At 38.9% G+C, this 17,859-nt stretch overlaps 1 protein-coding gene and 1 long non-coding RNA gene across 2 annotated transcripts in view; one reads left to right on the top strand and one right to left on the bottom strand.

The window, feature by feature from the left end:
• LOC125245226 overlaps positions 1-17,859 on the bottom strand; it is a 65,604-nt gene that overhangs the window by 46,426 nt on the left and 1,319 nt on the right. Inside the window, exons 2-3 of the long non-coding RNA XR_007179459.1 lie at positions 4,977-5,084; positions 4,836-4,897 (exon numbers count right to left, since the gene is read on the bottom strand). This is a non-coding gene — a long non-coding RNA (uncharacterized LOC125245226). The remainder of the gene's footprint in view (positions 1-4,835; positions 4,898-4,976; positions 5,085-17,859) is intronic.
• Positions 14,873-17,859, top strand: part of LOC125245225 (thyrotropin-releasing hormone-degrading ectoenzyme-like) — a 173,209-nt gene continuing 170,222 nt past the window's right edge. The window contains 1 exon segment of the mRNA XM_048155752.1: positions 14,873-16,063. Coding sequence (XP_048011709.1) covers positions 15,375-16,063 — 689 coding nt within the window. The 5' untranslated portion in view covers positions 14,873-15,374.

Raw genomic sequence — 17,859 nt, forward strand, 5'->3', positions numbered from 1 at the left:
GGCCGACCTCTGTATCAGTGTTTGGGGGCGTCTGGGCGGCCATCTGAGTGACAGCGCCTCCCCAGCAGCCTGGTAAACCACAGGGAACAAGCAAAGGCTTATAATTACAGTGTATCCTCCAGTCCTAATAGCAACTGCTTATATTTAATTACACACTGTCATCGGCCCAAACAGTGCTGAGAGCGCAGAACACTGCTGTTGCCTTGACAACCATTGGAGAAAATCATGGTAATTAATCAGCGGAGAGAATGACGGGAAAATAGTCAGCCCAAACAATTTACGGATCATCCCTGTTTGTTGCGACTCTATGAGAGTTTGGTAAAACAAAACTTTTAGTTTGCATATATCACATGGAATCTAACACAAAAATGGATGGAAACATTTTAGACGCTGTTGGATTATCAATCTTGCATCTATTTATGGTTCAGACAAGTTTGCTCATTAAATGTAAAGGACATTTTAACCTATAAAGTTTAAATGGTTCATGAGCTGAAAACTGTGCAAGATTCTGGTCCACATACACCTGGGACAATGTGCTCTTTCCAAAGTTCCTCCTTTAACAGTGTGAACAGTGTGAAAGACCCTTTTCTCATCATTTCCCTCATATGACGCTCAGCAGGACATGTAAATCATCAGCCCATCAAAGCCTGTGCAAATCTGGATGTCAGTCTGAAAAACACAGCAGGACTCAAAGCCCTTGGAGACCAAACGATTGTTCATTTTCAACCTGTCTGGCTGCTTTATTTCGAAGCGTAGTTTGATCCAGGGAAATCATGAGAGTTTGTCAAGATGACAAGATAAAAGCTGCTGAATGGACAATAAATCATCGGTCTGTCACGAGGAGCCGCGTTTGTGCTGTAAAAGAAGAGCCGAACGTCTCAGGCGTGAGTTTAATGTGTCGCAAAGCACCTATCACCACTAAAGTCACAATGATTCAACATTTCCTCTAATTTGAAAAAGGATTTAGTTCTTTATGATAAATAATGATGATAATAGAAATGTCTATCATACTCTATTATAATGAGCTGAGATCATGGATGAGGTATCAAGTGTTTATTGATTCTTCAGCTCAATGTGACTGTATGAGTCTCCAGTGAGAGTCATTGAAGTTCTCTGTCTGTCTCATGTAAAGCTGATGAGTCACTGTCACTGTTTGTTCTGTATTTTTTGCGGAGTGTCGGAAGCTTTCTTTTTTCCCCTCTTTTTTTATAATGAGAGTAACATTTACAAGGGTAAAATAATGCTTTTTTTATATATATAGACAACAGTCCTTTTTTGTGCACAAAGTTTTCTTACAAACCCATTATATAATGCAACTTTATTTTAAGTTCAAACTAAACCTGAGATCCATAATTTAAATGTCTTGGCATTATGATAAATAATGGTAGAGCTCAGAATATATCACCTCATAACTGTGAAAATATAAAACTTTTCCATTTACAATGATCCATCACTCACAGCTACTAGATGCTGCTTAAACTTTATAACTCTGTATTAAAATGCTGCATTGTTTGTTTCCCCATTATATCGCTTGTATCTCTCACGGTCGCTGGAGTTTTGCGAGTGTTTACTACAGGGTCCAGTGCATTTTCAGAGCAGTTCACTTGATAAGAGGCGGCGGATCGATGAATTCTGAGCTAACTGACAAACTTATTGACCTGGACGCAGACGGCAATGCGTTTGTTCGGATGAGGCTCTTTGGTGCTGCTTCAAAACCGACGCGAGACCCGAGGGCTTCTGGGTAACATTAGCTGCCATTAACATTCGTATCCAGAAACAGCGTCTTCATCCTCAGGCATATTTCTCTCCACAGTTCTATTATTGCTAAAAGCTTTTCATTTAAAGCTACTTAACCAAATTTATTCACATTGCAAGGATAAAAAATGTGGTTCTTTTGGGCACCGTGATTAAGATCATTTCAGCACATTCATACTGTATCTCTGGAAACTGCTCTCAATCACATGCACCTCAATCGACTGGTGAACGAAAGCATTTGCATCAGCCTCACAGTCAGGTTGTATCATAGTAGCAGATAAAAATACCAATTCCCTGCTGTCTTACTGTGTCATTCTCACTGCTGATATACGATATCATATCCAACTGACGTATGAATTATGAATGAGTGTCAAATGTGTGTGTGACTGAAAGTGCTGACAGATGAATTCTTGACTGATGATAAAAAAATTACCACCTCCCTGGACAGAATCAACTTCCCTCTAGCAAAACACTCACAATTACATTAATCACAGTTTTCAGGATATGTGTTATTCTGTCCATCAAATCTGACAATTCTTATTTTTTACTGGAATATTGCATTATTTATTATGAATGATTGATCTGTGCGTATCGTTATTATTATTATTTTAATTAATGTGCCCTCATAATCTTTAATCAAAATAAATTGCAGTGACGTCTCTTCTCTTCTCTGATGAAGTGTTTACTGTCGTGAGGGTGGGACAACCTGTCACTCACATTTGAAGGGGGGGCATTTTGAAGCAAAAAAAAAATAAAAGAAAGAAAGAAAAAGAAAATGCACCATGCGTCATAAAAGTGATCCATATGGCTCCAGTGGGTTAAAAAAAAAGGCCTTCTGAAGCAGTTTTCGTAAGAAAAATATCCATATTTAAAATGTTATTAAATATAATAACTAGCTTTCAAAAAGATGACTGTACATATGGATTTGTGGTGGAAGAGTAACCTCTGACCCAATGCATGATGTAATGACGAATACGGAAGCACAGAGGATAGAGCAAAACAAATCACCAGTTACGAATTAGAAGTCTAAAATGATCATTTTTAAAGAGAAATGTCGGAGGATTTTGAGCTTTGCCCGGCCATAATTGTTTGAACCACGAGAGGCGTCTAAGCTTACGATACTCCTAAATCCTACATCATACGTCGCGTCAGGGGTAACTCATTTGGCGCAAGTCGACTTGCGCAGTAAGGGTACGTCGTCCACTGGAAGCATGTTATTTGAATTGATAAAGTTTTAAATATGGATAATTTTCATACAAAAATGCATTGCTTCGCTTCAATAGGCCTTCATTGACCCCCTGGAGCCATGTGGATTACTTTTATGATGGATGGATAGATTATTTTTTATAATGGTTGGATGAATTTTTTGGGCTTCAAAATCTGGCCACCCCTTCACTACTATTATAAATCTTGGTGTCATGATCATGAGTTGGAGTGCCCTGTTTAGCCACCAGAGGGCACTCCAACATGGACTATTGTTCACCTTATACTACATTACCCATAATTCACCTCCTAGACTGACCTCTTCATTGCACCCAGCTGTCTTGTGTTATGTTCATTAGTGTCTGTCTATTTATACTTGGGTTGTCTTTGCTTTTGTTATTGTGGTTTCATTTCATGTCACTGGCTTTTGTTTTGTCTCTGGCTTTTGTTTCTGTTTCATTGTTTATTATGGACCGTAATCTGGATTTTGACCCCTGCCTGTCTGTCTACGAGCTTGGATTACTCCATTAAAGATTGCACTTGGATCTCACCTTTTGTCTCTGTGCCAATCCGTGACACTTGGAGGACTAAGGATATTTTTTTTATCTCCGATTGTGTTAGTCTGAAAGAAGATAGTCTAGGATTGCTTGAGGGTGAGTAAATCATGGGATCATTTTAATTTTGGGTGAATTATCCCTTTAAGGCCAGACAAGTACGCAAACGTCATTGTGGTGGTACAGTAACAAACCTCCATACTCAAGAGAGCAGTAGAGTTTAGACGGCTGTGCTATTAAACAGCATTGGTATTAAAGGGTTAGTTCACCCAAAAATGAAAATAATGTCATTTATTACTCACCCTCATGCCGTTCCAGACCCGTAAGACGTTCGTTAATCTTTGAAACACAAATTAAGATATTTTTGTTGAAATCCGATGGCTCAGTGAGGCCAGAATAGCCAGCAATGACATTTCCTCTCTCAAGATCCTTTAATGTACTAAAAACATATGTAAATCAGTTCATGTGAGTACAGTTGCTCAATATTAATATTATAAAGCGACGAGAATATTTTTGGAGCGCCAAAAAAAACAAAATAATGACTTATTTAGTGATGGCCGATTTCAAAACACTGTTTCAGGAAGCTTCGGAACATTATGAATCTTTTGTGTTGAATCATGATTCGGATCGCGTGTCAAACAGCCAAACTGCTGAAATCATGTGACTTTGGTGCTCCGAACCGCTGATTAATAACGCTCCGAAGCTTCATGAAGCAGTGTTTTGAAATCAGCCATCATATAGTGATTGTTATATCATATAGTAAGTTGTTGTTTTGTTTTTTTGGTGCACCAAAAATATTCTCATCACTTTATAATATTAATATTGAACCACTGTACTCACATGAACTGATTTAAATATGTTTTTAGTACATTAATGGATCTTGAGAGAGGAAATGTCATTGCTGGCTATGGAGGCCTCACTGAGCCATTGGATTTCAACAAAAATATCTTAATTTGTGTTCCGAAGATTAACGAAGGTTTTACGGGTGTGGAACGGCATGAGGGTGAGTAATAAATGACATTATTTTCATTTTTCGGTGAACTAACCCTTTAAGGTGTGGTCATATGCACTGTTATTTATTGAATTTCAATAGGAATCCACACAAAGGATTTTCGGGTGGGGGCAAAAGATTTTCCCATGTACATTTTACAACATGTTCAAGTTCACGCAGAAAGCTGCTTAAAAGTGATTTCTGTGTGAGCTTTGCTCACTACACAATATTGACAATAGACAATGGACCTTTTTTGCCTATGAGATTTCACTGAGATTGTGAGACCTCATGCAGGTAACTAACTGGCTATAAATACAGCAACAGTTACTTACCTTTAACTAAGATGTTCAGCTAGATTTTCTTCAAACTGTTGCTCCACCATGACAGCAATTTCCTGAAAAAGAAAAGAAATCATAGAAAAATACTTGCTACAGCACCTCTTGTGGCAAGGATGACATGCAATGTTTACTTACCAACAGTTTTACTCCTGCACCTTTAAACAGCTACAGTTTGTCACCAGTAGTCAAGCAGGTGTTTGAGGCAGGATTCTCAATGGTTTTGCAGGTGGGCTCATTCATTGCCTGAAAAAGAACAGCTGTTTAAGTTTGTAGAAGTTCCACTGGACAAGGACAGCTGCCTGATCACTGAGATGATGAATAACTGCAAAATTTCACAGGTTTTACTTCACCAGATTGCTTGGATAAGGGACACTGTGCTTCAACAGAGCAGATCTGGAGACTTATTTCAAAGTTTTATTAGAAGCTTTATATCTAGTGGTCTCAGCTAAAGTGAATTTGACACACTGATATTGTGAGAGAACGAAGGATGTTTCATAACTGTATCATCACATTATTTGGTAATATCAGGCCCTGAGAACTGACACTTGTGATGAAATCAGTCAGGTTATCAAATTCCATTGGCTTTCATTGCCAAATGCTTCATGGTGTAATTTTTTTTTTTTTTTTTTTTTATCCTCTTCCTCTGGTTCGTAAAAATTTAAGGTTCATTTATGTGGCATTAGGAGCACACAACAGAATTGCAAAAATGATAGTTTCCAAACAGGTATCTATTACCAACAAATATTTTAACATCAAGTTGTCAGGGATATTATCGTCGTCTAAAACTGTGTTGTGTATATCTCTGTCCAGTGTTGATTGTGATACTCTAATGTTACTTATGGACCGCAGGGGGTGATGTGTCTCTGCTCTGCTTATATTTTCTCTCTCTGTGAGAGTGTTTCTCTTCATCTTTCTCCTCTGAAATGGCCCTCTATGTGCCGGCAATCACAGCTGCCCTCGAAGGTGTTTTACTGACATTTTTTTTTTTATTCAATTAGCCCCTGTCACAGTCCCTATATGTATGTTTTCATTCAGCTGGAGACTCATGGTTCACACACATTTCCAAAACCATGACACATTTTGTGTTCAGATGCCACATTGAAATTGCTTACTTTTCTCTTTAAACGCACCTCCATTTTCATTTGATCCAAAGATCTCACAATCATTCTAGGACTTTCCATTTCTGACCCATTATTTCATAAAAATAGGTTTTAAATTCCACAGAGGTAGAGGAGCAAAATCTAAACGCATTTTCAAGTTTGGAAAATTTCAAATGTGAATAAAATCATTTGAACTAGAAGCCCCCGTTTTATTTTTCACTTTATCCTAATCATCTTTTCACCTCGTCTTTTCTCTCCTGGCTCCTTCAAGGGTCTCTTCACACATTCATCGCTCTCCTCTCGCTGTGCTGTTTAACCAGCCATGCCAACGGCTGAAAATTGAGAGTGTTATTTGGTGTTTGGAGCCGTCACTGCGTTCAAAGATATGCCGCTGGTCTTCCTTTATGAAACTGGCTTTGAAAACAATGACAGATGTATTGAGACGAATGAGTGGTGGAAAAGATGGAGGTGGTTTGTGAAGGCAGAAGTGTTCACACTATAAATAAATCTACAGATAAGACAAAGTACAGGAAGTATAACAGGGATTCACATACACTACACTCTTAAAAATAAAAATGAAGAACCATTAACATCCATAGAACCTTTCCACTACACAAAAGTTTCTTTATAATGGAAATGGGTCCTGAGAAGTTCTTTTGGGAACCAAAAAAACAAAAAGGTTCTTCTATGGCATCACCGTGAAAACCCCCATTTTAGAAACTTTATTTTGAAGAATCTAAATGGTCACCCAACAACATGCCATTAAGCGTGTTAATGGTCTTCTCCAAAGCTTCGAAGGTGGTGTGGATGAATCCGTAGACTTTAGACCTTTTTTCATCAATGACCACCTTGATGAAAAGGTATTTGCACATGTAATTGACCCGCCCCCCCAGTTACTGTTGCTTTTTCTGACAAGCCATGGCACTGTCACACCACATACAGTGAAAAATACATTGCGGCGCAAAGAGGACACTGACAACACGTCGACAGACAAGACAGAGCAGGTTACTTATGATATTAAACAAAGTCCCAGCTTTCAAACTGTCTAATTTTTTAAGAAATTCTCAGATCAAACGGCACGTGAACCGATCATCTCTTCTTACTAGTTAATTTATAGCATCAAATGAACATGAGAAGGAATGTTGTTTAAAAGACTTAAATACACACCATTTTTCCAGTTCAAGTCCACCGAGGTTAATCTTCTAACTCCTGACTGCTTTGTCGGACAAAATTGCAGGTTCAGCGTTATGATTGGTTAGATCGCTTGTCAATCAAACTCCCAGCGAAGGGTCAATTCACACAATATCGTCTCCTTGGAATTATAAGGTTCTATCTGCATTCTGAGCAGTTTTGAGATATTGAGCTTCAAAGTTTTTGCATTCCTTTCAACTCTGTAGATAGAACCTTTTTGTTTTCTAAATAAAAAGTCACAGAATAAGAATATGTGAATAATTAAATTTTGACAAAAAATGTCAGATAGAACCTTATAATTCCAAGGGGACAACATCTGCCAATGTGCAGCTATTACTTTGCATGACAAAACATCTTTTCTAAAGACTGAGAAGATGTTGTAGAATTGAATGCAGATGATGCTCTTGGCTAGGATGAAGGTCCCATGAACAAGAAGGTCAAGGAATCACAATAATAATTTCTTGCTAGAGTCAACCCTAAGCACACGTACATCTCGGAGACGTCTATTTAATGCGCGTGTTTGCATCTGGAAGATATTTTTAAGAGTGTTTGCTCTATCTGTAATACGTCTATAGGATGTTTCCTGTCAGATGTCAAATAGACGTTAAGAAGATGACTTTAAGATGTTTATGAATTAGAATGTATGTAAAACTGACATCTTAAAGACGTCTATTAGATGTTTGTATAAACATCAGACACTTTCCAGATGAAGTGATCTTTAACAGACATCTTGCAGAAGGTACGTGTGTTAAAATGTGGAAAAAATGGGCAAAAACCTGATGTACACGTACTGAGTGCCAACTGCAGCTTTCAGGTGCTATTTTTGTCCTTTAGCTCAACTGTCATGGACCTGCACACACAGCAGTGGGATATTGTAGATGGAGAAAGATAAATCTATGCTTCCTTCAAAAACTGATCAGATGAAAATATCTCAGCTGATGAGACATGACATGATCATTGGATTTGGACGTGCCTCCATACACTTCTTGCGGAGGTAGTATTTTTCAGTTTTCAACTTAAGTAAATATAAAAAATGCCAATGTCCTTATCACTGGAAATTTTTACCACAGTTGACGTGACATGTCCAAACAAGGCACGAGTTCATCCGTCAAATCTTAATTAACCTACAGCAGCTTTTATACGCGAGTCTACTACAGATTGCAGCGTTTGAGTCCCACAGATCACACAACTGACGGAAGTGACTCCGGTGGATCAGTGACTGGATATAAATGTGTGTTCACAGCATGTTGTGATTAACATAATTATACTGTCTTCAAGTGCACCAGGGAAACTCGTACCTTCGAGTCAGGCATTCGTTATTATGGCAGTTCACGCATTCAAGATACATAACAGCCAATACATAAGTTGAGTGATTATCTTCACAATTGTTATAAGCTGTTCTGTAGATCACACATTTAAAATAAGTGAAATACAGCATTTTAAAAAAATAACTTGATCACGCTATACAGGTGCTGGTCATATAATTAGAATATCGTGAAAAAGTTAATTTTTTTTATTGTAAATTATTTTTAAAATGAAACTTTCATATATTCTAGATTCCCTACATGTAAAGTAAAACATTTCAAAAGTTTTTTTTTTTTTAATTTTGATGATTAGAGCGTACAGCTCATGAAAGTCCAAAATCCAGTATCTCAAAATATTAGAATATTTCCTAAGATCAATCAAAAAATGGATTTTCAAAACAGAAAAGTTCAAGTTCTTTAAAGTATGTTCATTTGTTCACTCAATACTTGGTCGGCAGCACATATTACAGCAAATGACTTGCTCCTAGCACAAATTACAGCATCAGTGAAGTGTGGCATGGAAGTGATCAGCCTGTGGCACTGCTGAGGCACTATTGAGCCTTCAGATCATCTGTATGTTGTTGGATCGACTGTTTCTCATCTTTCTCTTGAAAATATCCCATAGATTCAGGGGTCAGGCATGTTGGCTGGCCAATAAAACACAGTAATATCATGGTCAGCAAACCACTTGGAAGCGGTTTTTGCACTGTGGGCAGGTGCTAAAGTCCTGCTGGAAAAGGAAATCAGCATCTCCATAAAGCTTGTCAGCAGATGGAAGCATAAAGTGCTCCAAAATCTCCTGGAAGATGGCTGCATTGACTTTGCACTTGATAAAACACAATGGACCAATACCAGCAGACGTCACGGCCCCCCAAATCATGACTAACTTCAGAAACTTCCCACTAGACTTCAAGCAGCTTGGATTTTGTGCCTCTCCAGTCTTCCTTTAGACTCTGGGACCATGATTTCAACATGAAATGCAAAATTTACTTTTATCTGAAAAGAGGACTTTCGACCACTGTTCACTGTCCAGTTCTTTTTCTCCTTAGCCAAGGTAAGATGCTTCTGACGTTGTTTCTGTTTCAGAAGTGGCTTGGTAGTCCTTTTCCTGAAGATGTCTGAGTGTGGTGACTCTTGATGCGCTGACTCCGGCTTCATTTGACTCATTGTGAAGCTCTCCCAAGTGTTTGAATCGGCTTTACTTGACAGTATTCTCAAGCTTGCGGTCATCCCTGTTGCTTGTGCACCTTTGCCTACCCAATTTCTACCTTCTATTCAACTTTGCATTTAATATGATTTGATACATCACTCTGTAAACAGCCACCACATTCAGTAATGACCATCTGTGACTTACTCTCTTTGTGGAGGGTGTCAATGATTGTCTCCTGGACCATTGCCAAGTCAGCAGTCTTCCCCATTAGTGTGGTTTCAAAGAACAAGAGATAAGCAGAATTTATACTGTAGGGATGGTCATTTAATGAAACTCAAATGTAAATATTCTAATATTTTGAGATACTGGATTTTGGACTTTCATTAGCTGTACACTTTAATCAACAAATTAAAAAAAAAAAAAAAAAAAAAAAAAAAAACTTTTGAAATGTTTTACTTTACATGTAGGGAATCTAGTATAAATAAAAGTTTCATTTTTTTTTTAAATTTACAATAAAAAAATGAACTTTTTCATGATATTCTAATTATATGACCAGCACCTGTATAGATTTATTATATGATACTATCTATATTATATATCAGTGTTTAGCAATTTGTAAACCCAGCATGCCCCTTCCAATGTCACATCTCGGCAACTACTTTTCCTACTCGTGAATACAACTTTTGTTGGTCATTCATGTGCTCAGAACTCGCAATTATGATATTTCTGACACTTAAAGGGCACATTACTAGATGGCAACCCAGACATTCTACTCGCAGCTGTTAACTTCCTCTGATTCTGAATTATTAAACAGAAATATTATGAGATAAACACTTCACAACATTTTACTGCTGAAGTCGCTGCCATTTTGAGCATTTCTTCATGCAGTCAGGTGGTACAAGTTGTAATTATGAGTTCTACAAGAACCGGAGCATTTTTTACAAGTAATGTAAAATAGAGTGAATGTACCTTAAAACCTCAGATGATGCACAGATCATATAATTTAATGTAAATACTTTTGGTTTTAGGGGAAACCACAGCCTGTACGTTTTTCTAAATATCTTTTTGTGCATGTTACTTCAAAGAAAAAAAATGTCTGAGAGTTGATGACAGACTCTTCATTTTTTGGCTGATCTAACCCTATAACGTGTCCAGTTTGACAACAAGGACTGTTTGTGTTCCAGGATCTGCACAACCAAAGACTTCCTTCAGTGATATAAGAAATGTTTATCAAATGTGCTTTAAAATCAAGAAAAATGTATAGACGTCCATACAGTCATTACAGAATTTAATCTACACTGAATTTAGATCCTGGTCCTGGAGAGTTACTGAGTCAGTTAGGTTATCCCATTGGTTTTGACTGGCAAATACTAATGTTACTTTTGAACTGCAGGGGGCGATGTCTCTCTGTTCTGCTTATAGTTATTTCCACACAAATCTCATTTTTGTCTTGTATTTTTCTCTCTCTGTGAGAGTGTGTTTCTCTTCATCTTTCTCCTCTGAAATGACCCTCTATGTGCCGGCAATCACAGCTGCCCTCAAGGACGTTTTACGGACGTTTTTATTCATTTAGCCCCTGTCACAGTCCCTCCAGACTGATCTTGTGTTGTATGTTTTCATTCAGCTGGAGACTCATGGTTCACACACATATTCACACAATTACACAGGCTTTTGTGTTCAGATGCCACATTGAAATTGCTTGTTTTTCTCCATTTTCATTTGATCCAGAGATCTCCCAATCATTCAAGGACTTTCCATCTCTGCCCCATTATTTCATAAGAATAGGTTTTAAATTCCAAAGGGGCGAAGAGGATCTTGATCGGATGGAATCGAAATGCATTTCTTGCCCGTTCTAGTTTAGAGAATTTCAACTGTGAATAAAATCATTTGAACTAGAAGCCCCCGTTCTATTTTTCACTTTATCCTAATCATCTTTTCACCTCGTCTTTTCTCTCCTGGCTCCTTCAAGGGTCTATTCACACATTCATCGCTCTCCTCTCGCTGTGCTGTTTAACCAGCCATGCCAACGGCTGCAAATTGAGAGTGTTATTTGGTGTTTGGAGCCGTCACTGCGTTCAAAGAGCCGCCGCTGGTCTTCCTTTATGAAACAATGACAGATGTACTGAGACAAATGAGTGGTGGAAAATATGGAAGGGATGTGAAGGAGGAGATAAGGTCACTCATAAAAAAGCTTTTGAGAATGAAAGCTAAATGAACAGGTAGAAAATGCAAATAAAAGCTGTTTTACTTCCAATGGGTTCAACCATTTGGGACATAGAGTTTGTGGGAGAATTTAGGAAACCTTTTTGGGAAATGGTCCTATTTGATTCAGCACCATGGACAGCGGCTTTCAGTTTACAGCTGCAGCGCACATTGTGAATATGCTTTATTATTTGGGTTTATAAAACTGAAACCTTGCCCAGCTGCCCAGACACTAAAATAACACACTATTCGACAAAACTAAACTGATCTGAGCAGTAAAGTCAAATTTTACTGATTACATATAGAGTAAGGACTTAAAGGTGGGGTAAGCCATTTTTCAAAAACGCTGTTGGACATTGTTGATATTTGAAATCAACACAAACAAACCAAAGTCCCTTTAAGACAAGTCATTTCACTCGGCGGCCATCTTTGAAACGCCTCTCGGGCATCCTGGGCATCATGCAATCTCTTTGAATGGGGAAACATCAAATTCTCCAAAACTGTTTGCCAACCTTCCGATTACATTTCATATTTGAAATCACCAATGAAATCAAACAACAACCGGCTCATAGATTTAGTTTCTAAACTCTCGAATCATGACAAAAAAACTGTATTTTTCAGGCTGGATCAAGCTAATGCGCATGCACAGACCTAAATGTGCGTCTCTTCGGAGGCACGCGTCTGACTGTTTCTATAGAAACCGGTGATTCTAACGGCCGCGATGACTTTACCAGTCGGCGATTGGCTCTTATTTCGAAGGCGGGACTTATTCCACCATATTGCGCGTTATACTTTCTCCCATTCAAAACAATACGAGTGACACGTCTTGTGTTATTCTATAGTCTTTGAACAAACCCACCCCTCTCTTCATTGCTCTCCAAAACTCACCCTCCAATTCTAACCACCCTGTTCCGAGTCGGTCTCAAACTCCAGCCTGATCGCTGCTGGCAGGCGAGGCGAGTGCACTAACAATGACGCTAAACATCGGATTCTTTAGCGGTCGTCAGTGTGCAGTGGTTTACCTGCACAACTCTCACGCCACTGTTACACACGCAATGCGAGAGTGGATGTTTGTTTATCACAGCTGACGCGCAACAAAATGCATCACGAAAAATAAAGCTCAAATGATGAACGAACGACAAGGAAGCACAAAAATGAACGCACAGTACGCAAGAGTAAATACAAATAAGTTCGTTGTTAGTCGCCAACAGCACAGCAGCTCCGGCCAATCAAACCCAGTGTGAAGCGGGATCAAAGCAGCCTCCGTGTCTGTTTTCAGGCCTTTCCGCTTAGCGCTCTAATATTAACGCGGGTCCTAAAGCGCTTGCCCAGTCATAAACCATAAACTTTGAACTCTTTTGTGTTGTATCTCATCTCTCTTTCTGCAGTCCCCCTGAAATCAAAATTTTATTTTTTTAGCTATAAGTATGAATATGTTAGTCTTAAGGTTAGCTGGTGTGTTCCAAAACAATGACAAAATTCGCATTTAGGAGATATTAGCATTCAAAACTTCTTTCACTTCCGCTAAAATGGATCACAGATTTTCATGATATCACATCGCACTTCAGCTTCTCATCAAATCTTCGGTCCAATCAAATGCTCTCTAGAGTCTGAAGTCCTGCCCCCGCTTACACCACAAACAGACTCTGAAGCTGCGGTTGAAATCATTTGTCATTTGTTCACACATTTACTAGTTTCTATATGGTGAATGGCACATAGTTCACTATATAGAGGATAGGGAACGATTCAGACAGTGTAAATATGCTTTCCATTGATGTGAATGAAATCCGTTTTCACGTTAGTGTCACGTGAACAGCCGCAACGCAAGCACAGTCTTCTCGGGTCCAGAGACACGAAAGCACAGAACGTATTATTGGACCCATTTGATTTGAGACTGTCCTCCAAATAAAAACAACCCCATTTTTCAAGCACCTTACGACCTATATTTATATTTTAAAGTCATGCACCCTCTAGCGGGCGTAAAAATAATGACAATGTCGCGTTATGTCTGTCATCATGAAATGACGTATGACTGTTGTTACCAATCAAAATGCGTGTTCATTTAAATGCAATGTGTGGACTTTTTACACCATTTGTACTATTTCAATTTAGCAAAACTCACTTTTTTATTAATGACTACACCCGCCCCACCCCTAAACCTACCCTTAGTGATTTATAGTGCATATACACTTTATGAGCACATGCATTCCCTGGGATCGAACCCACGATCGCATGATCACATGATTGCATATTGTTATATATTGCAATGCTCTGCCAATTGAGCCACACGAAACCCGAAATATGATGCAGATAAAAGGGAACAATGCATTAAAATGAAAGTGTCCTGTTGTTGAAAGGGGCGTCACTTTAGTAAACGCTCTTATTGGTCGTATTTCAGGGAAGTGACAAACGACCTATATGGTCGTATTGGTTGGAGAACATGTTTGATTTCTGCACAGAATGCTATATTTTAAAGTGATATAGAGGAGATTAGGAGGAGAAATGGTTAGAGATTAGAAGGAAACTGAGGTTTTACCAAGCTCAACAGCTCTGGCCGAGTTGTAATTTAAACAAAACGCTATTCGCTATTTAAAAAAAAGGGGCGAGGCTGTTCGATATATCTACCCTGCCTTCCTGTTTCAGTTGAAATTACATCAACACATTAAATAATGCTGCAAGTTACAAAACACTTTAGTGGGCCTTTAAATCTCCCTCTTGCTCATTCTGTCTCCTCGACCGTCATATGCCCCCTAATGCTGATTGGCTATGCGTTTGTTGTTGGTGTCCGACTAACTTCCAAACAGTGTTTTTGAAATATGACTTACCCCATCTTTAAAAGGAAGAAGGGCTCAATGCAGCTGATTGAATTAATAATCATTTCATGCTTTTGTTGTGAAAGTACACAACAGACATGCTCTATTTGTGTGATGAGTAATAAACACTGTGTTGAAAATACTGTCAAAGCGTTGCTGTAAAATTTTGACATGCACATGCCTTAAATGCGTGCCTAATTTTTCCATTTAATTTGTTCCATTATTCTGTTTAATATTCATGCAACTCAGCAATTTTGATTTGTGTGAAAGAGGAGAGAGTCACATCAGCCTGTCTGAATATTCCACTGTTTAATTAAATGTTGTTTGACAGAATTACTGGACTGAATTTCTGAGAGAGAGGGAGAAAGAGAGAGAGAGCGCACAGCCCACTGGCTGAAAGAGAGGATGCATCAGAGAGCGAGAGAAACTGTGATGATGATGGAGGAAGGAAAAATGAACAGAGAGAAGAGAGATTCACAACACTCTCGCGATTGATCAGAAAGCAGGTGTTGGACCTTCATCCACATCAGACTGAAGTCAGAGGAGAAATGGATGTGCGGTAGGACTCGATGAGCTCCAGCATCTGACCGACCGAACTTCTGATTCACACGAATCTAGTCTCGAGATCATCGATCATCAGTTTTCCATTCTATTCCAAGCTTTGCGTGTTTCGCGGGATCTTTTCCTCATTTCTCGCCTTTAAATCAGTTTGAAGCGGCAGCGCGCGAACGGAGGCTGATCATGAATATAAAACACATCAGATTCGTCATATAATGGGGATCGAGGACGCGAGCATGAGGAACGGACGGGCTCTGTCCGATCAGTGGGCCGACAGCGTGGTGGTCCGGCCCCGGACGACCGAACAGCACATCACGGTGCATAAGAGGCTGGTGCTGGGCTTCGCCATCTCCATCCTCACCCTCATCATCGTCACGGCCATCGCCATCACGCTCAGCGTCAGCTTCGAGAGATGCGCCGCGGAGAGCAGCGGGGCTCTGGCCGCGAACGGGTCCAGCAACAGTAAGTGGAAACAGTCCCGGGACGGGAACATCAGTCACAGGGACACAGAGGACGGCCAGCAGCCCTGGAGACATCTGCGCTTACCGGCCACCCTGCGCCCTCGCCACTACGACCTCCGACTGTCCGTGTACATGGAGAACTTCAGCTTCTCCGGCGAGGTGAACATTGAGTTTGAATGCGTCAACTCCACGAAGTTGATCGTGCTGCACACGGACCGGCTGGAGGTGGAGAAAGTGCTGGTGTATTCGGACAGTAAGAAAGCGGGCGCCATGAGGATCCAGCGCCGCTTCCACTACCAGCCCAAGCAGGTGTATGTGATCGCGCTGCACAGAGAGATGAAGCCCCTCAGAACATACAAGATCAACATCACTTTCCACGCGCACATCGAGCACGAGCTTTTGGGATTCTTCCGCAGCTCGTACTTGCTCAATGGAGAAAGAAGGTAAAAGCGGTTCAGTATCCGTCTAAAAAGTCTCTCATATGTCGATCAGGTGTTGATATAATGTTATGCTGTTGCCATGGGAACTACTGATGTTGAGTTACGTTCATATGCGCAATTAAACACAACTTTTTGGCTGAATTAATCAAAATACTAAAATAATACAGCAGTTAATATTAATGTTAAATCATAATAAATGAATATGGGACCTCATTCAAATAAGAATCTTACTGTCATGTTTTAATTCCAAGTTACCCAAGTAAATGTGTTATTTTACCAGAAATGGTTACACCCACATGAAAAAATACTATAGTAATTTATAGTAAATACTATAGTGTTTTTGAACCACTTGAATGAATTTGTTGTGGTAATTCTATAGTTGCTGTGGTAATATAACAACTATAGTAATATAAACAAATTACTTTACCCAATACTGTACTAAGTTTTCTACAATTATAGGGTATATTATACTACAATGCACTAGTTTAGTAAAAACTAAAGTATACTACAGTATTTATTACAGTTTATCAGTTCACTATAGTTAATACTACAGTATGCTGTAGCATTCATTAACAAAGTGTTGTAAATACTATAATATATACTACAATTTACTATAATATGGTTCAAAAACACTATAGTATTTAATATAAATTACTATAATATTTTTTCATGTCAGTTTTTAGGGGTTAAAAAGTTTAAACAACATGTTATAATCTTTAAAAAGTATATTTAGTACTGGTTCTTATGAGGTTTTATTGCAGTAACATTAAACATTAAAATATTTGTGAGGTTAAGTTATTAGCAGTATATTTTGTGAGGATTATTTGTTCTAATGCTTGTCATAAATGTTACGCACAGATGAGTGCCAGTAAAGTGTCAAATACAACACAGACGTGACATGTTACAAACAACCATCAAGATAGAAGCATATGTGCCAAAAGAAACAAGTTATAATCTCTGAATCTTCAACCATAATTTTACCATTTAGGTTATAGTTAAGGTTGGGCAGTTCACCTGTAACTCTTAGTCAAACATTATTGTCCGCATTAAATTTTTACGTCTGAGACACTAACTGTTCCTCAGTGTTCAGGGAGGTCAGAGGTCACACAGATCTGAACGCTAGTCAAACCTCTGGGTACTGAAGTCTGTCGCTGCACTCAGTGACTCATTTACTGTCAGACACTGACTGACACTCACATAATCATGGGAAGTTTTCCAGCACAGTGATAAACGTTCATGAACCCACACAGGGTTAGATTTACATATATAAACTATTTATGCAGCTACTATCATAATACATCAATAGCAGTGAGATTAGAGAGTTAGATTAAGGTGTTCGGTTCACATATGCTCCTGTTTATGCTGAGAAAACCCAGTTTTATGTTTGAAAATCTTCAGATCAGTAGTTATAATCTTATATAACTCTTTAAGATGCACCGTTGATTATCAGAAGCTCATATATGTGTAGTTTTACAGCCTCATATTCACAGTGATTTCAGTGAATATCAACTTCTTGCTCTTATTTTCTGGCTTCTGACTCTTTGTCCTCTGAGGGAAAAATGGCTCATGTCTGAATCTTTGCCCCAGGTTTTCTGTATTTGACACACGTTTAAGCCTTGTTTTACCCTGAAGGGTTCGCTTTCATGGACACAGTTCACAAACTTTTTGTCAGTCCACCAGTTGCCTTCTTGTTTTTTCAATAACTGTTGAACCTTCTACTTCCTTTCAGCTGTAAACAGCATATTAAGGGCTCAGGGCGATTCTTTCTGTTTTTAAACTGTATTGTGAGGTCGTAATTG

Source organism: Megalobrama amblycephala, linkage group LG14, assembly GCF_018812025.1.
Source record: "Megalobrama amblycephala isolate DHTTF-2021 linkage group LG14, ASM1881202v1, whole genome shotgun sequence".
In the NCBI taxonomy this organism is placed as follows: domain Eukaryota; kingdom Metazoa; phylum Chordata; class Actinopteri; order Cypriniformes; family Xenocyprididae; genus Megalobrama; species Megalobrama amblycephala.